Here is a 25,637-nt window from a genome sequence, read left to right on the forward strand (position 1 = left end):
TAGGGACCCTCACTCCCATGTAAAGATGCCACGGACACCCAGCCAGGCCAGGCGTGGCCGGCAGGGACCAGGGTTAATGAACCCACCCCAGTCACATGTGTGGTTAGGGTGGAGCGGGGGCTGACCTTGGGCACCTGTGCTAGGCTCACAGCTGCTCATCTCAACCTAAAGGTTGCAGCATTCTCTGGTGAGTGGTCATCTTGGGGTGGCTCTGCTCCCCTCTGGGTGGTGGTCCTGGGTCCTCCTATGAGTGGTCCTGGATCCCCCTTTTTCTGTCCCTCCCTGCGCTCCCGGATGCTGGTCTGAGGGGTCCCCACAAGCAGGGGGCACACATCACGGGCACACACAGGCCCCCCTCCCCCAGCAGCCCTGAGCCTCTGCCCGCTGCCTCCCTGGGGCCAGGGGTGAGACCCAATCTGGGGCAGTGACTCCCGGGCTATTTTGGAGCTGGGCTGGGCTGGGCGGGCTGGGGGCGGGGTGGGGGCGGGCCCAGTCCTCTTTAGTGGATAGGATCTGCCTGTCCTTTTGCCCCTGTCCAGTTTGAGGACCGGCAGGCGTGCGGGCTGCTGGGTGGGAAACTTGTCGGTCCTGGGCCCCCAGAGGGAGGTGAGGCCCAGCAGCCCCTGCCGCACCATCTGAGCACCTCGCCTGGGTGCTGCCTCGTGCCCCCGGGAGAGACAGGTGAGGAGGCAGAGCGCAGGAGGGGTGGGGGGCCAGCCAGGGCCCCTGAGGACGGCGGAGCTGAAGGTCACGGCTCTGGGGGATGGAGGGACCTGGGGTAGAATTTCAGCCAGGCTGTGCTGCTCCTGGGGTTGGGGCTGTGGATTGCAGCCCCTGGTGCCTTGCAGAATGGAGCCAGACCCACATGTGGGGAGGCAGCAGCTGGGGCAGGTGGGGGGCGTCCGAAGCACCCACCTCCCCTCTGCCTAGTGCCCTGAGGGTCCGGCTGGCCCTGCCCCCAGCTCTGTTGAGATGGATGCCCGCTGACAGCTGGGGCTATTTTGGGCCTGTTGGCTCAGCGGAGGGGACAGCCAGAGGGGCAGTGACACCTGACTCCAGGAAAGAATTTCCCCTGGAGTTTGGGAAGCTGGAAGGCCCAGAGGTCTAGGGAGAAAGCACAGACTGCAGGAGCTGCCCTTTGAAGTCTTTTCTGGAAGGGTGTGGGGGCAACACAGCGGGGAGAGGAAAGCGGGGGAGACGGCCTCTGGGAGGGGGCCGGCCAAGGTTCTTCTGTGTGGCTGCGAACCACTTCTCACCCTGGGCTCATCTGGAAAATGGCCCAAGTCCCACCAGGACCCAAGAGTGGCCAAGTTCTGGAAAAGCGAGGGGCTGTAGGGGTGACATGGGTCAGCCGCAGGCTCCCTGGTAGGCTTGCAAGAGGGGAGGGTCTTGGCCTCAGGGGGAGGAGCCTGGCAGTGCCAAGATGGGGGCCCCAAGGGACTGAGGAGCCCAAGCAGGGTCCACAGGTGGGCATCAGAGGGAGGAAGGGGCTTCCCTAAGACGCTGGGGTTCAGGTCCTGGCTTGGTCTCTCCTCCTGAAACTCCCGATTCTGCCCTTGTGGCTGCAGCTCCCATGGCCCCAGCTCCCAACGTGGCAGGGGGAGGAGGAGGAGACTGTGGATGAATCTGGGCCCAGAGGGGCCTTGGGTGGTCCCCACCCCACACGCAGCTTGAAGCAGGGTGGCTCCAGAGTCCTCTGGCATACCTCGGGCTACCTTGGCCCTGCTGCCCAGTGAGGGTGCCTGCCTGGTGTGGGGGTGTCAAGGGGGGGTCTTGTTTTAGACTTCAGTGTTTCTGCTGCATTGGGAGTGGGGCATGCAGGCCCTGGACAGAGGATTCATCTCCATGCCTTTAGAGGATCTTGGAGTCTCTGCCCACTCTTGAGCACCTGCTGAGAGCTGGCTCCCCTTAAGTATGTGCAGAGATGAGATTTCCTCATCCTTCTTTTCTAGGGTCCAAGGGGCTGCCAGCTGTGGAAGTGGCCCCCTGACCCTGCATAGACTTGCTCATGAGCTCAGAGCAGGTGTCTTCCGTCCCACACCTGCTCTGGGTGTAGTAGGGGCAGGGTGCCATGTCCTGCCTTGGGGAACCCACAGATTGACTGTATAATTCAGGAGGCAGTGGTGTGTTGGGAACAGATTGGAACTCAGGCCCCTGGGGAACTGGTGTCAAAGTAATTCTTCCACAGAGGGACGCTGAGGCCCAGGAGGTTGTTCATGGAGGTGGGTGGCCACCCGCCCAGGTCCTTCTCAGGCCAAGAGCCCAGCCAGGCCATGGGGGAGCAAATGAAGGGGGGGAAGTGGGCAGGGCAGAGGTGCTGACTGCACAGTGAGTCAGCAGGCTGGTCCCAGCTCATCTCCTTGAGGGGGATTAAGCGGATTAGGTCCCGAATCACAGGCTGGGGAGCTGGAGGGCCTGGGAACCTTGCCCTGTTTGTCCTACGGTGGGCAGCCCCATGCTGAAGGCCCAGCCCCCGGGGTGAAAAGAGTTAACCCACTTGGGGACAGCCCAGGGCCCATGGGCCCATCTGTGCTGGCTCTCTTACAGAAGCCCCTGTGTAGGCAAGGCCCAGTTTCACCTCACCCACTGGTGCTGGGGGCCAGCGGGATCCAGCCTGGAGTTGGCAGATGCCAGAGTCAGTCAGAGGCGTTTGGCATTGCTGGTGCCAAACCCACCCCTGCAAGGTGTCCAGTTGGCAGAGCCACAGCCAATGGAGCCTCAGCCAAGACCTGAAGTGGCTGGGCTACAGTCCCCCCACAGCCCCCTGGGTGGACCTGGCTAGCTGGCCCACCCATTCTCAGCCTTACTGGACTCTTGCAGCATTCTCCATTGTCCTCCACAGACACACCAGTGACCTTCCCCATTTCAACTTCTGATGAAAGGAGGCAGGCACTCATAGCAAGAGCTCGTGGGTAGCCCTATGTGCTGGAGGGGTGCCCAGCCCTCCAGCTGTAGAATTTCCATTCTTTCCTCATTGATGAGCACCCCCCTTCGGGGTCGAGGGGATGTGTGGCGGGACCCCAGGAGGGGTGAGATGTGACCCAGGACAGTGGCAGGAGGGACAGGCCCTGTGTACTGCACTCTCTGTTGGGCAGTGTCCAGTTAGGACGGCTGGACAGCCTGCAGGGCAGCCCAGTGCTTGAGTGGGGAAAGCCAGTGGAGAGAATGGGGAGCAAAGGGGGAAGGCCAAGCAGGGGGCTCAGAGGAGAGTCTGCTGGAGTAGAGAACACCTCTGGTGTGCCTTAGAGAGGACAGGCCAGCAGTGGGCACCTCATGAGCCTCCACGGCCAGGGCCTGTCAGGGTGCAGCGAGTTGCCTCTCTGTGACTGGGAGACACTAGGTAGATTGGAGTTTCAGGCCCCAGGAAGCACCAGTGTGTGGGGAGACAGGACACCCGATGGAACCTGGAGTGGCCAGGAGGGACGGGGAAGGTCCTGGTGGTGACATACAGCATGGCAGAGGCTGCACAGGGAGGAGGGCAAGCTTGCTGCTGGTGCAGTGTCTGGGGATAGGTGCTCAGCTGGATCTTGAGTTGGGGCAGCAGGCCTGGAGCTAGGACAAGAGGGAGGAGATGCTCCAGCCAATTAAAAAGAGCCCATTTTGGGGGTGGAGTTGGGGCCAAACTCCAAGGCCCAGAAAGAGGCAAACTGGCACTTCTGGACCACCATACCAGCTGGTGATGCCACCTGCAGGGACGGGGTATGTGGGAGGAGATGGGAGCAGAATGGGGAGACGTTCACCCTGTATTAAGCTGAATTTTCCAGGCGGCACTGGGCCGGTGAAGTAGCCAAGAGGGACACAGGCAAAGTAGCCAAGTGGGGCTCTGAGCACACCAGGGACTCATCCCCACCATTCCCTCCCCCACCCCACTCACAGGTTCTCCCGCCTCTCCCACCCACCATGGATCACTCCTGCTTCAGCGGTGCACCCCGCTTCCTAACCCGGCCCAAGGCCTTCGTGGTATCGGTGGGCAAAGATGCCACGCTGAGCTGCCAGATTGTGGGCAACCCCACGCCGCAAGTGAGCTGGGAGAAAGACCGGCAGCTGGTGGAGGCGGGTGGTCGCTTCCGCCTGGCCCAGGACGGCGACCTGTACCGCCTGACCATCCTGGACCTGGCGCTGGGTGATAGTGGGCAATATGTGTGCCGTGCGCGCAACGCCATCGGCGAGGCCTTCGCGGCGGTCGGCCTGCAGGTGGACGCCGACGCCGCGTGCGCCGAGCAGGCGCCTCACTTCCTGCTGCGGCCCACCTCCATCCGCGTGCGCGAGGGCGCCGAGGCCACCTTCCGCTGCCGCGTGCGCGGTTCGCCGCCCATGTCGGTGAGCTGGGCCAAGGACGGGCGGCGCCTGGGTGTGCTGGACGCCCCCCGAGTGCGAGTGGAGGAGAGCGGCGAGGCGAGCGCTCTGCGCATCCGGGCTGCACAGGCGAGAGACAGCGGCACCTATACGGTGCACGCGGAGAACCCGCTGGGCGCCGCCAGCGCCGCCGCCGGGCTTACGGTGGACGCGGAGGCAGAGGCAGCCAACCCGCCGGGGGCCTCCACCGCCATGCTCCTGGCGCACCTGCAGCGGCGGCGCGAGGCCATGCGCGCCGGGGGCGCCCCGGCCTCGCCGCCGAGCGCCGGCACGCGCACCTGCACGGTGACAGAGGGCAAACACGCGCGCCTCAGCTGCTTCGTGACGGGCGAGCCCAAGCCTGAGATCGTGTGGAAGAAGGATGGACAGCTGGTGGTGGAGGGCCGGCGGCACGTGGTGTATGAGGACGAGCAGGAGAACTTCGTGCTGAAGATCCTCTTCTGCAAGCAGTCAGACTGTGGCCTCTACACCTGCACGGCGTCCAACCTTGTGGGCCAGACCTACAGCTCGGTGCTGGTCGTTGTGAGAGGTGAGCTCCTGGTGGCTGGCACGAAGTCGCTGTGCGCAGTGAACACAGGCGGAGGTTCTTCCCCAGGCCGCCCATCCCTTCCTTCTAGCGGCTGCTGCTGCCGCCATTTCCCTATCGTGTAGAGAAATCCGTGGCTGGAGGTCTTGGCGGCTCTTGCTGTGGTGTTTCATTGTCTTTGTGAAAGTAACACGCGTGTACAACCAAGTGCTTATCACTAACACCCCCTCCCTCGGGAGGTGGTTGCCCAGTGGCGGAGCCTGCCCTGTCCAGGCTGAGGGTGACCCAGGCTCTCCCCCTCTCCTACAGGATGCTAGGTGGGGGGTCTCCCCAGCTGAGCCGGAGGGAGGCAGGATCAAGGACAGACCTCGTGCTGTCAGAGGCCTCAGGCTGGGACTGCCCCAGGGCGCAGCCTGAACCTGCTTCTGGGTCAGTTTGCAGGTTCTGTCCCCAGCGCACGGGGCAGCTGTGGACAACACCGTCAGAACTTGTTCCTTCTTGTTTCCTAAGACCAGCCTCGATGTGGTCGGAGTCCCGTCTCCACTTTTTGCCAGCTGTGGGATCTCCAGCAGGGCGCTTCAACCTTTGTGTGCGTGTGTCTGCTTCCTCGTTTTGTTTTTTTTTTTTGCAGGGAAGTGCGCTGGGGTTGAGCAGTTTTTCAGGCCAGTACTTGTCCAGTGGCCTCTCTGCTGTGTAATCCAGCCTCTCTTGGCTGTCCGGGACCACCAGCTTAGGGGGCTGCCCAGCCATGCTGCTTGCTAGGACTTCACCTGCGGCATTTCTCCTTTTTTGGTCCAGACTTCTCCCTGATTCTTGGGGGAAGGGACTCTTTCCTTTAAGTCCCTCTCCACTGTTCTCCTTCCTCTCCTTTCCCCCTACCTCCCTCTGTCCCCTCTCCCTGAAGCTCCTTACCCACCCTCCAACCCCTACCCTGGCTCCCTGCCCCCACCCCAGCCTTATATCTACCTTTCCCTGTCTCCTTCCTTTCTTTCACCTGCCTCCCTGCCCCTCTGCACTGCCCCCTCTTCCCCCAGCCTCTGGCACCCCTCCAACCTGCCCCTCTTCCCTCTCCCCGAACCCGCTCATCTGAGCCCTTCTTCCGCAGAGCCCACAGTGCCCTTCAGAAAGCGCCTGCAGGACCTGGAGGTGCCGGAGAAGGCATCAGCCACGTTCCAGTGTGAAGTACCGGTGCCAGCCATGGAGTCTGCCTGGTATAAGGAGGAAACGCGGCTGTGGGCCAGCGCCAAGTACCTCATCGAGGAGGCGGGCGCCGAGCGTCGGCTGACCGTGCTGAACGTCTCCTCCGACGACGACGCCGTGTACATCTGTGAGACGGCAGAGGGCAGTCGCACGGTGGCTGAGCTGGCAGTGCGAGGTGAGTGGGCAGCGGGCCAAGAGACTGGGCAGGGTATGGGTCTCCCAGGAACTGGGCAAGTGACTGAGGTCCTGGGCGGCGGGGCAGGCTGGATCCCAGGACAAGGGGTGGGTCAGGGAGGGGTGGAGTGGGAGCTCTGGGTGCAGGGGCAGGAAGGAGGTGTGGGTGGGGCAGCCCTATGGGGTCGCTCTGCCCAGCTCTACCCTCTTCCCCCTCACTCACTGCTCCTCTGCCCACCCCAGGCAACCTCCTTCGGAAGCTCCCAAGGAAGACAGCTGTACGAGTGGGAGACACCGCCATGTTCTGTGTGGAGCTGGCCAAGCCCGAGGGCCCCGTTCAGTGGCTGTGGAACCAGAAGGCGGTGGTGGCTGGGGGCCGGGTGGCCATCACTGCTGAGGGCACGTGCCACACGCTGACCATCTCCCAGTGCAGCCTGGAGGATGTGGGTGAGGTGGCCTTTGTGGCTGGGGACTGCCGGACGTCTACCCAGTTTTGCGTGTCAGGTAAGGGCCGTGAGAGCCCCTGTTGGACGGAGAGGGGGGGCCCCGTCCCTGCCCACTGTGCGTTGGGCCCTGCTCTGACTTTTCGCCTGCTGCGAGGAGCACTGTGCCTTGTAGACTGCCTAGGTTGTAGATCTGGTTCTGTGGGGGGCGTGATTTGTCTGACCCCCCTCCTCCACGATGGTCACACTAGGCGTCCGCAAAGTGGGAGTCCTAGTGGCCCCCCGGACCTGTGAACCAACTTAAACAGTGCAGGTGGTTCTAGAAGCACAGCGTGTAGGGGAACATTGCGTGTGTCCTCCTTCTCAGCCTTTGGTGCTGAGACCAGCTGGCACAGGGTCAGCCCTTTGCTGGGGTCAGGGGTGTGCGGGTCTCAGCACCCTTGGAAGGGTCCTTGTGCCTTGCCTTAACCATCATCCAGCCCAGGATCCCAATGCACAGAGGGGGTCAGGCTGAGAACTGGAAGGAGCTCCTTTCCAGGCCCCGTGGACAGCTCATGGTGGCCCTGGGCCAAGTGTGGCCTCTGAGGCCCGGGTGCTCTTTCCACTGCAGACAGAGAAACGGCCACAGAGCTGAGACCGGGGTGCTGGCCCACAGCACACTCGGGCTGGCAGCCCCTTGGGCTGTGGCCATTCCAGACCACCAGGGCAGTGCCCCCGCCACGGAGGGCTGGGAATTCTGTCACAAGAACTTCTCCCTCCTGTGATATTGGATCCAGGCTTGGGGAGGGGGTTTCCAGTTGGTGACGTGGGCCCATGCTCTGCTCAGCCCCCAGGAGGCCGCCCCTGCATGCTCCTGAAGCCCCCGTGGTGAAGGCCCAGACAGAGAGCTCCGTAACTCTTGGCTGGTCCCCGCCACCTGCTGGGGACCGCCCTGCTGCCATCGAGGGCTACCTGGTGGAGAAGAAGAGGCTGGGTGCCTATACCTGGAGCCGGTGCCATGAAGATGAGTGGGTGACCACGCCGGAGCTGACTGTGGCTGGCGTGGCCGAGGAGGGAGAGTTCCAGTTCAGGGTGTCAGCTGTGAACAGCTTTGGCCAGAGCCCCTACCTCGAGTTCCCAGGAACTGTACACCTGGGTAAGTGCCGAAGGCTCTCGTCTCCACGGCACCCTGACAGCAGTCTGTGGGGCCATCTGCCTCTGAATCGCCCAGACCTAGAGTGTAGCCCAGTGCTGGAGAGGCCAGCATGGCTCCTGCGTCCTCTTTGTGGTAGGGGGGTGCCCAGGATCCTGATGCTCTTGAAGACTCTTTGGTGGGAAGGCCAGGTGACCCCAACACAGGACTCAAGCCCCCAGGAACTGTCTATACCCACCAACCCCAGGGCACTGGGCTACTTACTGGGTCTGTGGGAGCTGAAGGGGATCTTGCGTAGCTCCAACTTGTTCTCACTCCACCCTGGGTCTGGCTTTCACTCAGGGTCTCCATGTGCTTGCCCAGTGGACTTCCTAGAGGAGTGGTTATTTGGGGCTAGGCATTGGAGGAGAGGAGGGGAGGGGCCCAACTACTTCCTGAAGCTCTCACTCCACAGCTCCCCAGCTGGCTGTGAAAACACCTCTGAAGGCAGTGGAGGCAGTGGAAGGCGGCGAGGTGACCTTCTCTGTGGACCTCACTACGGCCTCATCAGGGGAGTGGTTCCTGGACGGGAGGGTCCTGAAGGCCAGCAGTGTGTATGTGATACAGCGGGATGGCACCCGCCATACTCTCACCATCCGCTCGGTGCCTGTCAGCCTACACGGGGCGGAGCTCAAGTTCGTGGCCAATGGCATCGAGAGCAGCATCCGCATGGAGGTCCGAGGTAGGGACCCTGTCTTGTGACCCCAGGGCTTCTCCAGGCCACGTTTCTTGAGGGATAGGGGTGGGACGGAGTCCCTGCAGTCGCAGGGATCCTGGGAAGTCTGTTGTGGCTCTCAGAGCAGCTGGATAATGTGGGGCCAGGTGGTGGGGTGTGCAAGGCCGTGCAAGGGTGTGAGTGGAGGAAGGTCTAAAGAGTCCGAGCTTCGGTTCTGTGTCTGTGCCCCGCCACTTGCCTCCCCTCTCCCCTCCTCCCTTCTTGCTGATTCCTTCTCCTCCTCCACTTCTTGTCCTGTGTCTTCTTTTCTTGCCTCTCGGAGTCTGTTGCATGATATCCGGCTCTTCCTCCTCTGTCCGCTGTCTCTTTGTAACCTCCAACCCCTTCCTCACATCCACACCCTGTTGTCCACACCTTCATCCCACTTCCCCACCCTCCTCCTCTGATCACTCTCCTCCTCTCGCTGCCCTCTTCACTTACCCCCCCTTTGTCACCTGTATGTGACTTCCAGCGCCCCTGGAGCTGACGGCCAAGCGTCCGGCACCAGCAGCGGCTGCTCGGGAGGTGCTGGCCCGGCTGCACGAGGAGGCCCAGCTCCTGGCCGAGCTGTCGGACCAGGCGGCAGCCGTGACATGGCTCAAGGACGGACACACGCTGTCTCCCGGCCCCAAGTATGAGGTGCAGGCTTCAGCTGGGCAGCGGGCACTGCTCGTGCGGGACGTGAAGCGAGAAGACGCGGGCCTGTATGAGTGCGTCAGCCGTGGGAGCCGCATCGCCTACCAGCTGCTGGTGCAAGGTGACACGAGTGTGTGTGTGTGTCCCTCTCCCCCCTCAATTCTGGATAAGCCCTGAGTGGCAGGAGCCGCTGTCTTCGGTCCCCGTGGGGAGGGGTGGGGGAGCAGCTCTGCCAAGCCTGTGGGGAGGGGGGGTCAGATGGGCTCAGGTTACCCTGTGGGAGGTCAGAGATGTGTTGGGGGGTGCTCGGCTCACCCCGTGGCGGCAGCAGGGGATGGGATGGTGTTGGGTGAGCACGTGCAGAGGGCAGAGGTCTGGGCAGCTCTGCTGACCTCCTGAGTAGGCTAGGCCGTCAGGTCACCCCTGAGGGTAGGGTGGGGAACCAGGAGCCCGGCCCACCCTGGTGGGAGGGTGGGGGCAGGACCTCTGCTCAGCAGGGGAGGGCGGCACTTGGTGGTCGAAAGTCAGCCGCGGGGCTGCTCGTCTCCAGGTCTGGGCTAGGGCTGCTGTCTGCTGTGATTCTGAAGCAGGAGCACCTTCGTTTACTAGCTGCGTGGGCACGTGTGTGCTGAGGGCTCTGTCAGCTCCCTGAGCTGCCTGTGTGCCCTTGTAGGCCTCACACCCTCCTTGCACAAGGACACGGCTGTGGGTGCCGTGGCGGGGAGGCCAGCCCACTTGGAACTCGAGACCTCAGACGCCCGTGTGCATGTTCCCGGGTACAAGGATGGCGTGGAGCTCGGTTGCTCCTGCCAGCACTTCTCCCGGGAGGATGTAGACACACGGCACTGCTTGGTGGCCACCTCAGGCACTGTGCAGGGTGAGGGCACCTGTCGGTGCTGAGCGGGTGAGGACTCTGGACTCCTGATCGTGTGTCTGTGGTGAGTGCACTGCCTCCTAGGCTTGGTTTGTAGGGAGCAGTTCTGGCTGCTCCCATGTTGCACTTGCAAGGCCAAGCTCTCTCACTTCATTTCTTCTGAGAATGCTTGGGAGTAGGGGTAGTTACTCCTGGATTTGGGTAAAGAAACTGCCTACAAAACATATGTATGTATGTATGTGTGTGTGTGTGTGTGTGTATATATATATATTGAAAGAACACAGGTTTGTAATATAAAAAATAAGGAGGAAATTAAAAACCCATGTCTTCTTTGTAAAGATGAGGAAATGAGGCAGAGCAGACCTGGAAAGTGTTGGAAGTGTCCTTGGAAGGTTAGATTTGGACCTTGGTAAGTCGGAGCCCCTGGCTTTTTCTCGAAGCCGTTGAGGTCTCTTGTCAGATTCTCCAAGTCAGCTCTGCCCCATCCTGGCTTTCAGGAGGGTCTCTGCCTTGTCCCTGATGTGTCCTTACCTCTGAACACAGGCCCTAGGACCATCTGCCCATCAGGGGCACTGAGACTGCTTCCCATCACACCTAGGAGGGCTTGGAGTACCTGGACCACCTGTGCCCATCGAGGGTCCATATGCAGCCACTAATCACAAAGGATTTTCATGGTGGATCTGAGACTGCCAGGGTCTAGAGCACAGCTCTGTCATGACTCCAGGACTTGGAAGACCTCTCCTGGACAGAATCTCTGACTGTGTATCCCTCCCTGTCCCTGGAGTCCTCAGTGGTGTTTCCAGGGAGCAGCCAGCACTCAGGGAGGTACAGGCTGAGGCGGGGGCCAGTGCCACGCTGAGCTGTGAGGTGGCCAGGGCCAGATGGAGATGATGTGGTACAAGGATGGGAAGAAGCTGAGCACAAGCTCAAAAGTGTGCCTGGAGGCCAAAGGCTGCCCCTAGAGTCTGGTAGTGCAGCAGGTAGGGAAGAGAGATGCTGAGGAGTACAGCTGTGAGACCAGGGCCAGAAGGTCTCCTTCCACCTGGGCGTCCCAAGTCAGTGGATGAAGCAGACATCTAGCCATTGAACAGCAACAGGCCTGGAGGAACCATTTCAGTGTGGGTGATGGCAGTGCCCAGCAGACTCAGCAGGTCTGTGTCAGTCAGTTATACAGGTAGCCCTAGAATTTAGTGGCCCAGTGGAACAATCCATGGGCAGGAATTCAAGCAGTGTCAGTATGAGAGGCTCATCTCTGCTCCACATGGTGTTGGCCAGGACAGGAGGATCCAGTCTGGCTTCATCTGTGTGTCTGATGTCCCAGGGGGGCTGGCTGGCATGGGGCCTCTCTCTTCTAGTAATGTCTGTCTGGGACCATGCTTTTCTCTCTCTCCTGAGGCCATGCTCTCCTTGTCACATCTCATTCTGAAGGCCTCTTTCTCCATGTGGGTGGCCTGAGCTCCTTCATATAGTGGCGGGGTTCCCGCCAGGGAGATGGAGATGCTGCAAGGTTTGTTAAGGGTGGTTTTCACCAGACCCAGAGTGTCACATTCTGCATGTTCTATTGCACAAAGCCAGACATAAGGTCAACCTAGTTCCGAGGGATTGGAAAAGAAGACTTTGCTGTTAATGAGGGGTCCCCGACTCATTCGGGACAGTTTCTTACAATCTGCTACAGGAACATGGCTCTATCTGTCTAGATCTTTCTTGAGCATGGGATAAAGATCTTTCTAATGCTTATTACCTCATGCTCACAAGATGGCTTCCACAGCTCCAGCCATCACGTTCAAGGTGGGAAGAACATGTGAGGATTGTATGTTTTTTTTTTTTTTTTTTTTTTTTTTACTTTTCACTACTATGTTGTAAATTATCACAAACTCAGCGGCTTAAATTCATGCCCATATGTTAGATCATAGTCCTATAAATCAGAATTCTATAGATCGGGATTCTCTTTTCAGGGTCTCAAGAGCTGGAATCCATGTGCCATCAGGCTGAATTCTCTCAGGGTCTTTTCCAAGCTCATCCAGGTTGCTAGCAGAATTCATTTCTTTGTGATTCTGGGCTGTTTTCTGGCTGGCTGGCCCCTAGGGGTTGTTTTTAGGTCCTTTCCCACATGGCATCTCATGTCCACTCACTCTTATGGTTAAAATCTCTTTGGCCAGGAAGAGCCCCCTCCCTTGTAAGGTCTCACCTGATTAGGCCAGTTCCAACCAGGAGGATCTCCTTGAGAGTGAGTGAACTCATAGTCAAATGATCTGGGACCTAACTTCCTTCTGCAGAGCTCCTTCACATTAGCACCTGGAGTGGTGTTTGGTGGAATAGCTTAGAGGGGACATGCACACTGAGGGGCAGGGATCTTGGAACAGTCCAGTCTAGCACAGGGTGTCACCTGCTCATTCCTTTCCTCAGAGAACAGATACTCTCTGAGGAACCCACAGCAGAGTTTCTCTATGTCTTCCAGTGTTGCCTGGGTCCGATAGCCATGCCTAGCTCAGGAGCCTGGGAAAGTGAGTCCCTAACCTTCCAGGTTCAGCAGTGTGACTCTGAGGGTGGTGTGGCTGGCCCGACTCTGCTGAGAGACCTGTCTTGCAGGACTGGCCCATGCCCACACCAGGGTGACTGTGCCTTGATTTTAGACACTGACTTCGAGGCAGGCTGTGGAGGGGTCAGGGTGTGGACAGGGTCAGACCTCACCCTGGCTTCTTAGGAGCCAAGTGACCTTAGGCAAGTTGTCAGTGTATATCCCCGTGAAGTTCATGTCATCCTAGAAACTCAGAATGGGGGCTTATCTGGAAATGGGGTCTATGCAGATGACATCAAAGAAGGCATCACAAGGTGAGATAACCGTGGATTAGGATGGGCCTTGAATCCAGTGACAGGTGTCCTTTGAGAGAAAGAAGAGGAATGTGTGCGATACAGAGACACGGAGAAATGGCCAGTGATAGTGAAGGCGGAGGTTGGAGTGATGCAGTCACAAACCCAGGGACGGCACCAGAAGCTGGAAGCACCTGGGGCCATCTGCCCATGTTGCCTCAGGAGGGAGCTCGGCCTGCCCACACCTTGATCTCAGACTTCTGGTGTCCAGAACTGAAGAGAACACATTCCTGTTGTCTTAAGCCCCCTGTCTGTGGTCATTTGTTCTGGCCATTCTAGGACCTCCCACAGTTGCCTCCCGCCCCCTTTTTCTCATCTTTTCGGTCGGTTCAGTCACTCAGTCGTGTCCGACTCTTTGCGACCCCATGGACTGCAGCACGCCAGGCTTCCCTGTCCATCACCAACTCCTGAAGCTTGCTCAGACTCGTGTCTATCGAGTTGGTGATGCCATCCAACCATCTCATCCTCTGCCATCCTCTTCTCCTGCATTCAATCTTTGCCAGCGTCAGGGTCTCTTCCAGTGAGTCAGTTCTTCGCATCAGGTGGCCAAAGTATCTGCGGTGAGGGGCAGTAATAGAACTCCTGGAGCTGTCCTGAGGGCACCCTCGAGGAGTGCTGAGGGCTGGCTCCCTCCCGCACTGCTGGACTGAGATTCTGGGAGTGCGGTAGGTCAAGGGAGGAGGGTGGAGCTTTCATGGTGGGCCAGAGGCCCAGGCATTAGGGCCCCGGGTCTGGTACTGGAGGCGAACCCAAGCATGTCAGGCAGGGTGGCACTCCACCAAACGTGCATCAGGGCCTCCAGAAAGTTCTGGACAGTGATGCGGGAACGTCTGGGCACGTACTTGGCCCCTGATCCTGTTGAATAGTGTGTGCTCCTGTGCCTGGGTCCTGATGCTCTTGCCTGCAGTGGGGCCCCAGGGAAGCCACATCAGTACCTTGTGTGGTATCAGTTTTTCACCTGGGCAGAATGAGGCCCACCCAGTTTGAGGGCTGTCCAGGGAATTAGGTTGAGATGGCGCTTGTCAAGGGGTGCACGCGGCACCCAGTCTGCACTAATGCTCCGTCTGTTCTGCCTGTCCCCAAATTATTCCTCTGGGATGCCCTACGCTAAATGTGAGACAAAAGCTGTGTGTCCACAGGCTTGCATGGCTTTGTCACATTTGTCCACTTGAGTGATAAGCTGTGATGCCCTTTTGCATGGGCCATGGGGGTCTTTGTGGCTGTGCAGAGGAAGCCAGAGCCCTGTAGGCCTCCGGAGTTTTATCCCAAGTTGGTGGTCATTGCATAAGACTTCTTTAAATCGACTCCTTGAAAAAGTTAATGTTGCCCATCTAAGCCCTCCTTAGCAATGGCATCTGTGCAGTTTGGATTTGTTGTTCAGCAGCTCAGTTGTGTCTGACTCTTTGTGACCCCCATAGACTGCAGCACGCCAGGCTTTCTTGTCCTTCACCATCTCCCAAAACTTGCTCAAGCTCATGTCCATTGAGTTGGTGATGCCATTGAAACAGTGACAGATTTTATTTTCTTGAGCTCCAAAATCACTGCAGATATTGACTGGGGCCATGAAATTAAAAGACACTTGCTCCTTGAAGAAAAGCTATGACCAACCTAGATAGCATATTAAAAAGCAGAGACATTACTTTGCCAACAAAGGTCCGTCTAGTAAAGCTATGGTTTATCCAATAGTCGTGTATGGATGTGAGAGTTGGACTATAAAGAAAGCTGAGTGCCAAAGAATTGATGCTTTTGAACTGTGGTGTTGGAGAAGACTCTTGAGAGTCCCTTGGACTTCAAGGAGATCCAACCAGTCAAATCTAAAGAAAATCAGTCCTGAATATTCATTAGAAGGACTGATGCTGAAACTCCAATACTTTGGCCACCTGATGTAAAGAACTGACTCATTTGAAAAGACCTTGATGCTGGGAAAGATTGAAGGCAGGAGGAGAAGGGGATGACAGAGGATGAGATGACAGGGGATGACAGATGGTTGGATGGCATCACTAACTCACTGGACATGAGTTTGAGCAGTCTCCGGGAGTTAGTGATGAACAGGGAAGCCTGGAGTGCTGCAGTCCATAGGGTTGCAAAGAGTTAGACATGGCTGAGCGACCAAACTGAACTGAGGTTTGTCATAGCTTTCCTTCCAAAGAGCAAGTATCTTTTAATTTCATGGCTGCAGTCAACATCTGCAATGATTTTGGAGCCCAAGAAAATAAAATCTGTCACTGTTTCTACTTCTTCTGCTTCTATTTGCCATGAAGTGATGGGACTGGATGCCATGATCTTATTTGTTTTTGATGTTGTTTTTTTTCTTTTTCTTTTTCTTTTAATTGAAGGAAAAATTACTTTACAGAATTTTGTTGTTTTCTATCAAACCTCAACATGAATCAGCCATAGGTATACATGTGTCCCCTCCCTCTTGAACCTCCCTCCCATCTCCCTCCCCATCCCACCCCTCTACGTTGATACAGAGCCCCTGTTTGAGTTTCCTGAGCCATATAGCAAATTCCCATTGGCTATCTATTTTACATATGGTAATGTAAGTTTCCATGTTACTCTTTCCATACATCTCACCCTTTCCTCATTCTCTCCCCATGTCCATCTATCTATTTTCTATGTCTGTCCTGTAAATAAGTTCTTCAGTACCATTTTTCTAGGTTCCGTATATATGTGTTAGAATATGATATTTATCTTTCTCTTTCTGACTTACTTCACTCTGTATAGTAGGTTCTAGGTTCACCCACCTCATTAGAACTGAGTCATATATGTTCCTTTTTATGGCTGAGTAATATTCCTCTTGAGAGTCCCATGGACTGCAAAGAGATCCAACCAGTCCATTCTAAAGGAGATCAGTCCTGGGTGTTCTTTGGAAGGAATGATGCTAAAGCTGAAACTCCAGTACTTTGGCTACCTCATGCAAAGAGTTGACTCATTGGAAAAGACTCTGATGCTGGGAGGGATTGGGGGCAGGAGGAGAAGGGGACGACAGAGGATGAGATGGCTGGATGGCATCACCGACTCGATGGACGTGAGTTTGAGTGAACTCCGGGAGTTGGTGATGGACAGGGAGACCTGGCATGCTGCGATTCATGGGGTCTCATAGAGTTGGACACGACTGAGCAACTGAACTGAACTGAACTGAATATTCCATTGTGTATATGTACCACAACTTCTTTATCCATTCATCTGTCAGTGGACATCTAGGTTGCTTCCATGTTCTAGCTATTGTAAACAGTGCTGCAATGAACAATGAGATACATGTGTCTCTTTCAATTTTGATTTCCTCATGGTATATGCCTAGGAGTGGGATGACTGGGTCATATGGTGGTTTTATTCCTAGTTTTTTAAGGGATCTCCATACCATTTTCCGTGGTATCAATTTACATTCCCACCAACAGTGCAAGAGGGCTCCCTTTTCTCCACACCCTCGCCAGCATTTATTGTTTGTAGACTTTTTGATGATGACCATTCTGACTGGTGTGAGGTGATATCTCATTGTGGTTTTGACTAGCATTTCTCTAATAATGAGCGATGTTGAGCATCTTTTCATGTGTTTGTTGGCCATCTGTATGTCTTCTTTGGAGGAATGTCTGTTTAGGTCTTTTTCCCACTTTTTGATTGGGTTGTTTGTTTTTCTGGCATTGAGTTGTATGAGTTGCTTGTATATTTTGGAAATTAATCCTTTGTCGGTTGTTTCATTTGCTATTTTTTCCCATTCTGAGGATTGTCTTTTCACCTTGCTTATAGTTTCCTTTGCTGTGCAAAAGCTGCTAAGTTTAATCAGGTCACACTTGTTTACTTTTATTTTCATTTCCATTTACTCTAGGAGGTGGGTCATAGAGGATCTTTCTTTGATTTATGTCATATAATATTCTGCCTGTGTTTTCCTCCAAGAGTTTTATAATTTCTGGTCTTACATTTAGGTCTTTAATCCATTTTGAGTTTATCTTTATGTATGGTGTTAGCAAGTGTTCTAATTTCATTCTTTTACATCTAGCTGTCCAGTTTTCCCATCACCCTTTAGAGAAGAGGCTGTCTTTGCCCCACTGTATATTCTTGCCTCCTTTGTCAAAAATAAGGTACCCATAGGTGCATGGGTTTATTAACATTGGGTTTTAAGTCAGCTTTTTCACTCTCCTCTTTTACTTTCATCAAGAGGCTCTTTAGTTCCTCTTCACTTACTGTGGTATCATCTGCATATCTGAGGTTGTTGATGTTTCTCTCAGCAATCTCTATTCCAGCTTGTGATTCATCCAGCCTGGCATTTCCCCTATGTACTCTGCATAGAAGTTAAATAAGCAGGGTGACAATATACAGCCTTGACATACTCCTTTCCCAATTTTGAACCAGTCCATTTTTTCATGTCCAGTTCTAACTGTTGCTTCTTGACCTGAATACAGGTTTCTCAGGAGGCAGGTCAGGTGGTCTGGTATTCCCATCTCTTTAAGAATTTTCCAGTTGTTGTGATCCACACAGTCAAAGGTTTCAGCACAATGAAGCAGAAGTAGATTTTTTTCTGAAATCCCCTTGGTTTCTCTGAGCCAATGAATTTTGGCAGTTTGATCTCTGGTTCCTCTGCCTTTTCTATATCCAGTGTGTACATCTGGAAGTCCTGTTCACATACTGCTAAAGCCTAGCTTGGAGGATTTTGAGTATAACCTTTCTAGCATGTGAAATGACTGCAGTTGTGTGGTAGTTTGAGCATTCTTTGGCATTGCCTTTCTTAGGGATTGGACTGAAAACTGACCTTTTCCAGTCCTGTGCCTACTGATTAGTTTTCCAATTTGCTGACATATTGAGTGCAGCACTTTCACAGCATCATCTTTTAGGATTTCAAATAGTTCAGCTGGAATTCCATCACCTTCATTAGCTTTGGTTATAGTGATGCTTCGTAAAGCCCCCTTGACTTCACATTCCAGGATGTCTGACTCTAGGCGAGTGATCACATCATCGGTTACCCAGGTCATTAAGACCTTTTTAATATAGTTCTTCTTGTGTTACTGCCACCTCTTGTTAATCTCGTCTGCTTCTGTTAAGTCCTTACCATTTTTGTTCTTTATCATGCCCATCCTTGCATGGAATGTTCCCTTGATATCTCCAGTTTTCAAGAAGAGATCTCTAATTTTTTACATTCTGTTGTTTTCCTCTGTTTCTTTGCATTGTTTGTTTGAGAAGTCCTTATCTCTCCTTGCTTTTCTCTCGAACTCTGCAATCAATGGATGTATCTTTTCCTTTCTACCTTGCCTTTCACGTCTCTTCTTTTCTAATAGCTTAGACAACCACTTTGCCTTCTAGCATTTCTTTTTCTTGGGGATGGTTTTGGTCACTGCCTCCTCTACAGTGTTAAGAACTTCTGTCCACAGTTCTTCAGGCACTCTGTCTACGAGATTTAATCCCTTGAATCTGTCACCTCCACTGTATAATCATAAGGGATTTGATTTAGGTCATACCTGAATGGCCTAGTGGTTTTCCTTACTTTCTTCTCCTGAATTTTGTAATAATGTACACAATGTCAAAATGTCAGTCTGAAAATCTCTACCCCTATCCTTTCTAAGGATGGAAGTCAACCAAGTATTTCCACTAAAGTTGCAGTTGCAACAGGAACAAGGAATGTTTAAAAGTCACACTGGCAGAGTGATTCAGATGAGAAGGGCCCCAGGGTTGGGTGGATGAATGGAAACATGGAATGTACTCCGGGAGCCAGCTCAACTCCGCTGCTTTTTCTTCTTGTGGGGAGTCTTTGCGTTCCAGTAGAAGAGTAGCTGAACAGCGATGAGGCTGTTACAGAGAGAAGAGACTACAAAGGTTCCAGACATGAAGGGGTTTCCAGTTTCCTGAATGGAGGTGAAGATTGGGGCCAGGGAATCCCTACAGAGCAGAAAGACTATGATGGCTGAGAGCTGTGCCCATGTGGTACTTCGTGGCTGCCTGGAGCAGCCCTCTCACCTCCACAGCAGGCATGTTGGAGGTCTGGAGCAGCGGAGCGACAGCCTGGGGCGTAGGCGGTGCAAGCAGCAGCAGCAGGGCCAGGGTGTGGCTCGCTAGGAGAGCAGCGCCTCTCACGTCTGCACTCCGTAGCGCAGGCCCAGGACCAGGGCCAGGTGGTTGTCTGGAGCATCAGGAACGGGGCTTCCCCTGAAGAATCTTCCCTGGTGGCTCAGTTGGTAAAGAATCTGCCTGCAATGCAGGAGACGTGGGTTCGATCCCTGGGTTGGGAAGATCCCCTGGAGGAGGGCATGGCAGCCGACTCCAGTATTTTTGCCTGGAGAATGTCATGGACAGAGGAGCCTGGCGGGCTGCAGTCCGTGGGCTCACAAAGAGTCAAACACAGCTGAGCAGCTAAGCACAGACCGTGGTCCCAGTCAGTGCCGCTGGCTCTAGCATTGCTGACCGAAGACTCACCTCTTTGACACTCTGCCCCCAAGATTTTAAACACTTGGAGCAGCTTTACCAGAAGTAGCCCAGCCACAGTGCCCAGCCCCGGGGCTTTGCTCAGGAGAATTCTGAGGCAGGCAACTTCCTTAACGTACAATGGGCCTCACCTGGAGACCACGTTTTTGGACACGCCCTTCCTGCTGCTCATATTTTTAAGCATGCTGAAGCTGTACACATGCTGAGTCCCATCTCTCCTGCCTTTGTTTATGCTTTGGCAGCAGAGTTTATCCTCCCACCCTTGCGCTCCTCCTCCTTGACAGCATCTTGTTTTTTCTGGACTCTTAATGTTACTCTATTGATGTGCATGTCTACTACAGTCCAGATCACTGTAACTTTGTGGTGAGTTTTGAAATTGGGACGTGTGAATCCTTTAAACTTTTTTTTTTCCCAGACAACATTGACTTGGCTATTTGAGGTCTCTTGCATTTGCACATAAATTTTAGGATCATCTTTTTTAAATTTTGCAAAAACAGCAGGTGGTATTTTGATTGGGATTGCATCCAGTGTATAGATCATTTTGGGGAATATTGACATCTTAACAGCATCAGTCTCCTAGTCTACAATATGAAATGACTTTCTATTTATTTTGGTGTTTAAACTTCCTTTCAATTATGGTACAGTTTTTAGTGTGCAGGAATTGTGCTTATTGTGTTAAGTTTGTTGCTAAATATTTTATTCTTTTTTATGTTGCTGTGAATGGAATTATTTTCTTAATTTCCTTTTGAATTACTCATTCCTAATACATAGAAATAGACTTGATCAAGAAGTAGAGTTGATCCAATACGTGCTTGAGCAATAGCAGTTGGTCTGCTGTCCTGCAGCCTTTCTGAATATTTACTGTTAGTTCTTTTGCGAATGCCGTAGGATTTTCCATGTGCAAATCATGTCCCCTGCAGATAGTTTTACTTCGTTTCCAGTCTGGATGCCTCTCATTTTGCTTTTGAATCCTGATTAAATCTCTTTACTTGTTATAGGTCCATTCAGAGTTTTTCTATTTATTCTTGTGTTAGTTTGATAGTTTATGTGTTTCTGGGAATTTCTCCATTTCATCTAGGTTATCTAGTTGGTATGCAGTAGTTTGTAGTATTCTGTTATAATCCTTCTAATTTTTACAAAGTCTTGATTGATGTCCCCTGTTTTTCCCCTGATTTTAATAATTTCAGTCTTCTGTGTTTTTCTTGATCAGCCTAGCTAATGTTTTGTCAATTTTGTTGATCTTTTCAGAAAACCACCTTTTGGTTTCCTCAGTTCTTTCTGTCGCTTTTGTATTCTCTATTTCGTTTATTTGTGCTCTAATCTTTATTTTTTTCATTCTTCTGAGCTTGGGTTTAATGCAGTCTTCTTTTTCTTGTTTCTTAAGGCATGAAGTTAGGTTATTGATTTGTAATTTTTTTTTAACATAGGCCTATAATTTATAGCTCTGGATGGCAGGAAACTCTGAACCCTGCTTTCACTGCATCTCGTGTGCTGTGCTTTATTTTCATTGGTCGCCAAATATTTTCTAATTTTCCTTGTAATTCTCTCTTGAGCGTATTGTTTAACTTTGACGTGTGATTGTGAATTTTCTAGTTTTCCTTCAATTACTGATTTTTAGTTTCATTCCATCGTAGTCAAAAAGACTTGCTATGCTTCCAGTCTTTTAAGATTTATTGAGACTTGTTTTATGGCTTAACATATATTAGAGAGTGTTCCATATACACTTGGGCAAAATATGTCTTTCATTGTTGGGTGGCGTGTCTGCTGTAATTCAGTTAGGTCTAGTTTCTTGGGTTGTGTTATTCATGTCGTATTTCTTTATCGACCTGTTGTTCTGTCCATTATTCAGAGTAGGTTACTGAAGTCTTCAGCTGTTCTTGGAGAACTGTTTATGTCTTTAATCCTCTAGTTTCCACTTCATATGTTTTGGAGCTCTCCTGCTGTGCTGCGGTTACTTGTGCTTATGTTTATAGCTGTGTTACTTCTTAATTAAGAGTCTTTTAATCAACATGTATCATCATTCATCTATGTGCTGTGCTGTGATTAGTTGCTCAGTCTTGTCAAACTCTTTGTGACCCCATGCACTGTAGCCCGCCAGGCTCCTCTGTCCATGGGATTCTTCAGGCAAGAATACCAGGGATCGTCCCACCCCAGAGACTGAACACAGGTCTCCCTCTTTGCAGGCGGATTCTGTACCTTCGGAGCTACCAGGGAAGCCCAGTCTAAAATTATATATATTATAATATAATGTCTTGTAATGTATTTTCTTTTTTTTTTTGACAAGTATAGCCACCTCACATCTCTATTGACTGCTGTTTGCATGGAGTATCTTTTCACTTTCAACCTATTTGTTTGTATGTCTGGACCTAAAGTGAATCTCTCATAGACAGCACTTAAATTAATTTTGTGTTGTTAATTCTTAAAAAGAAGGGCTTACTTTTGCTATTTTGTTCTCTGTTTCTTGTCTGTCATATCTTTTTGCTGTTGCTTTCTGCATTAGTGTTATTAATGATTAATTGATTTTTTCTTGTGTGCCATTTTGTTCCTTTTTCATTTCTTTATGTATATATACATTCATTTTTTCTTAAGTGATTACCCTGGGGATTTGTCATTAGCATACAGCTTTATAATAATCAAGTTTGAAATTATATGATTTTAGTTTCAATAAAAACTCTGCATATTTACCGCTTGTGCCCCAAGCTGAATGTTCTTATTGTCACAACTTATGTCTTTATACATAGTGTATCCATTAACTTTGTAGTTTTATAATTTTTGTTTATACCTTTTTTAAAGTCATATAAAAAACAAGATGAATTACAGAATAAAAATGCTGCTGGCTTTTATAGTTACTTGTGTAGCTATGTTTACTGTCGTTCTTTGATTTTCATACGGTTTCAAGTTACTGTCTTGTATCTTCCTTTTGAGCTGAAAGATTACTTTAGAATTTTTTGTAGGACGTGGGCCGGCAAAGAGAGCCTTAGGTTTTGTTTATCTGGGACTGTATTAAGTTCTCTTTCACTTTTGAAGGACAGCTTTGGCAAATCTAAAACCATTGGTTGATGGTTTTTTAACAGTTTAAACACATCATCCCACAGCCTTCTGGCCTCTGTGGTTTCCGAGGAGAAATCAGCTATGTGTCTTATTGAGGAGCTCTGGTGTGTGACAGGTCACTTCTTGCAATTTTCAAGAGTCTCTCTTTTCTGACCTTTGACAATTTGACATACTTTGTCTCAATGTGAATCTCTTTTAGTTTATCTTCATGGAGTTTGAAGCTCAACAAACTTCTTAGGTGTATAGATTCATGTCTTGTATCAGTTTTGGAAGTTTTTGACCAGCTCTTCAAATGACCTCTTTGCCCCTTTCTCTCCCCTCCTGTGGACTCCCATTACGCATGTATTGGTACAATCTGTGTTGTCCCGCAGCTGTCTGAGGCTCTGTCCGTTTTCTTCATTGTTTTTTCTTTCTGATCCTCAGACTGGCCAATTTCAAGAGACCTGTCTTTAACTTGAACGATTCTTCTTTTGCCTGCTTAAATTGGCTGTTGAATACCTCATTAGTGAACTTTTCATTTCAATTATTATACTTTTTAAATTTAAGATTTCTATTTTAAAATGTATCTTTTAATGGACATTATTTATTTGCTGGGACATTGTCCTCATGTATTCCTTTATTTCATTGTAAATTGTTTCCTTTAATTTTTTAAAAGCATTCTTAAAATAGCTGATGTACAGACTTTTTCTAATAAGTCCAATATCTGGATTTCCTCAAGCACAGATTCTGTTGACTGTTTCTTTGCCTGCGTGTGGGCCATGCTTTCTTATTTCTTAGCATGGCATGTAATTCTTGGTTGATAACTGGAATATTACATGATAATCTGTGGAAACTCTGGAGTTCAGATTCTCCCATCCTCCCTGGTGTTTCTTGGTGTTGCTATTTGCTTTTGCTGCTGTTGTTTGGACGTTCAGTGACTTTCCTGAATGAATTCTGCAAAGTCTCTGTGTGTGTGTGTGTGTGTGTGTGTGTGTGTGTGTGTGTGTATAAGATACTGAAGTCTCTCTTCAGTTAGCTTATTGGTCAGCTAATGATTTCATAGTGATTTCCTTCGATGTCTGTAACCTGTAAGTCTCCCAGATTTTGCCAGGGGACTTTGCGTGGGAATTGTTAAATGCATATAACTCAAAGCCATATCCACCTTTGCCTTTACTTTGGGCTTTCATGAGGCAGATGTGTGAGTTTAGGACCTTCTCAGGTGTCTCCTGAGTATCATGGATGTATGGCCTTCTAGATGCCCAGGAAGAGGTCAGAGCTTTCCAGAGCCATCTACTAACATCTCATAATCCAGCTTTTCCTTTTAAGCCCATCGCTTAGCCTGTGGTCTGTCAGTTGGTATCCACAAACCCAGACAGCCATGTGTAGTAAGTGCCTGTAATTATTTTTTAACAAATACCCCTGGGGAAAAGCTGTTTTTACTTGGTGAACTTCTGTTCAGACTTGGATAATGAATAAATAAAGACAGCCTTGTGAGTGGGGTTTTGCAAGGAACCACTAGTCAGTTTAGTGAAGTGAAGTTGCTCAGTCGTGTCTGACTCCTTGCGACCCCGTGGACTATAGCCTACCAGGCTCCTCTGTCCATGGGATTTTCCAGGCAAGAGTACTGGAGTGGATTGTCATTTCCTTCTCCAGGGGATCTTCCCAACCCAGGGATTGAACCCGGGTTTCCTGCATTGTAGACAAATGCTTTACCATCTGAGCCACCAGGGAAGTCTACTAGTCAGCTTAAATAATGACTATTCCCTGGGAACGGAACTTTGAAAGAGCCCTCATTTCATTCTTTACCCTACCCAGTGGCTTCCAGGTTACTGGTTTTCATTGTGATAGTGGACTGTTGGTTTTCAGGGCTACGTCAGAACTGGGGAGAAGGGTATGAGGATTGGGCAACTTAAAATGCCACGCCTTGCTGTTCTTACCAAGATGTGGCTGTTTTTCTTGACTGTATGCTCCTCAGATTGCTAAGAAGCCTTTGGTTAATTTCCAGAGCTTTGAGAAAGTTTATCACAACAATTTTTGCAAATGTCTTAATTGATTTCATGGAAGAGAGTTTTTTTTTTTTTTTAAATGGTTATTATTTTGCCATTTTGCTAACGTGTCTTGGGATGATTTTAAAATGTTGAAACCAGCCTTGCATTTATGGATTATGCCCATTTGGTTGTTTGTGGTGTGTTGTTCTTTTTATATGTTCCTGGATTCAGTTTGAAAATATTTGGTTGAGTACTTTCGTATTTACGTGCATGAGGAATTTTGGTTTGTAACTTTCTTACACTGTCTTTGTCTGGCTTTGGTATCAGGATAATGCTGGAATCACAAAATGTGTTGAAAAGTATTCTCTTTGCTTCTGTTTTCTGAAAGAGATTGTGTAGAATCTATGTTGTTTCTATTCCTTCTTTAATTTCTCTTTTAGTTATTTCACTGGGTAAACCAGTGAAGTCATCCTGGCCCAAGGTTTCTTTTTTGGAGGTCTAAATAATAAAATGGAGAAGGCAATGGCACCTCACTCCAGTACTCTTGCCTGGAGAATCCCATGGACGGAGGAGCCTGGTGGGATGCAGTCCATGGGGTCGCTAAGAGTCGGACATGACTGAGAGACTTCACTTTCACTTTTCACTTTCATGCATTGGAGGAGGAAATGGCAACCCACTCCAGTGTTCTTGCCTGGAGAATCACAGGGACGGGGGAGCCTGGTGGGCTGCCATCTATGGTTCAGTCTAAAATATTTACTCATTTTGCTTGAAACTTCTTCGACTTCTGTATTATTCAGAGGTGTGTTGTTTAATTTCCAAGTGCTTAGAGATTTTACTCTTACTCTCTGTTGTTGATTTCTAATCTATACTTGGAGAAGGCAATGGCACCCCACTCCACTGTTCTTGCCTGGAGAATCCCAGGGGCAGGAGAGCCTGGTGGGCTGCCGTTTACGGGGTCACACAGAGTCAGACACGACTGAAGTGACTTAGCAGCAGTCTATACTAGCACATACTTTATGTGTTTTAGATTTTAGAAATGTTGAGAGCTTTCTTAGTAAACCACAGTACGGTAGATGTTGGTGACTGTTCCGTGTATACTTGAGAGGGATGCCTAGTCTGCCCTTGGGTGGAGTGTCTTACACGTGTCCGATCTGCTGGTTACTGGCTCAGCATCTAACGGTGATCTGTCTGCAAGTTCTGCCAGGTATTGTGTGGAGAGTGCTGACGTCTCCAGCTCTAACG

The 25,637-nt window shown here is 51.3% G+C and overlaps 1 protein-coding gene across 50 annotated transcripts in view; it reads left to right on the forward strand.

Annotated features, from left to right (window-relative positions):
* The first annotated feature begins 524 nt into the window (after positions 1–524).
* The window catches only part of OBSCN (obscurin, cytoskeletal calmodulin and titin-interacting RhoGEF), a 229,285-nt gene continuing 204,172 nt past the window's right edge, over positions 525–25,637 (forward strand). For all 50 annotated transcript variants that reach the window (XM_027548670.1, XM_027548671.1, XM_027548672.1 and 47 more), the window contains exons 1-7: positions 525–681; positions 3,877–4,885; positions 5,988–6,257; positions 6,500–6,760; positions 7,526–7,834; positions 8,286–8,552; positions 9,058–9,342. In XM_027548670.1, coding sequence (XP_027404471.1) covers positions 3,901–4,885; positions 5,988–6,257; positions 6,500–6,760; positions 7,526–7,834; positions 8,286–8,552; positions 9,058–9,342 — 2,377 coding nt within the window. In that variant the 5' untranslated portion in view covers positions 525–681; positions 3,877–3,900. The remainder of the gene's footprint in view (positions 682–3,876; positions 4,886–5,987; positions 6,258–6,499; positions 6,761–7,525; positions 7,835–8,285; positions 8,553–9,057; positions 9,343–25,637) is intronic.

Source organism: Bos indicus x Bos taurus, chromosome 7 (genome assembly GCF_003369695.1).
Source record: "Bos indicus x Bos taurus breed Angus x Brahman F1 hybrid chromosome 7, Bos_hybrid_MaternalHap_v2.0, whole genome shotgun sequence".
Lineage (NCBI taxonomy): Eukaryota > Metazoa > Chordata > Mammalia > Artiodactyla > Bovidae > Bos > Bos indicus x Bos taurus.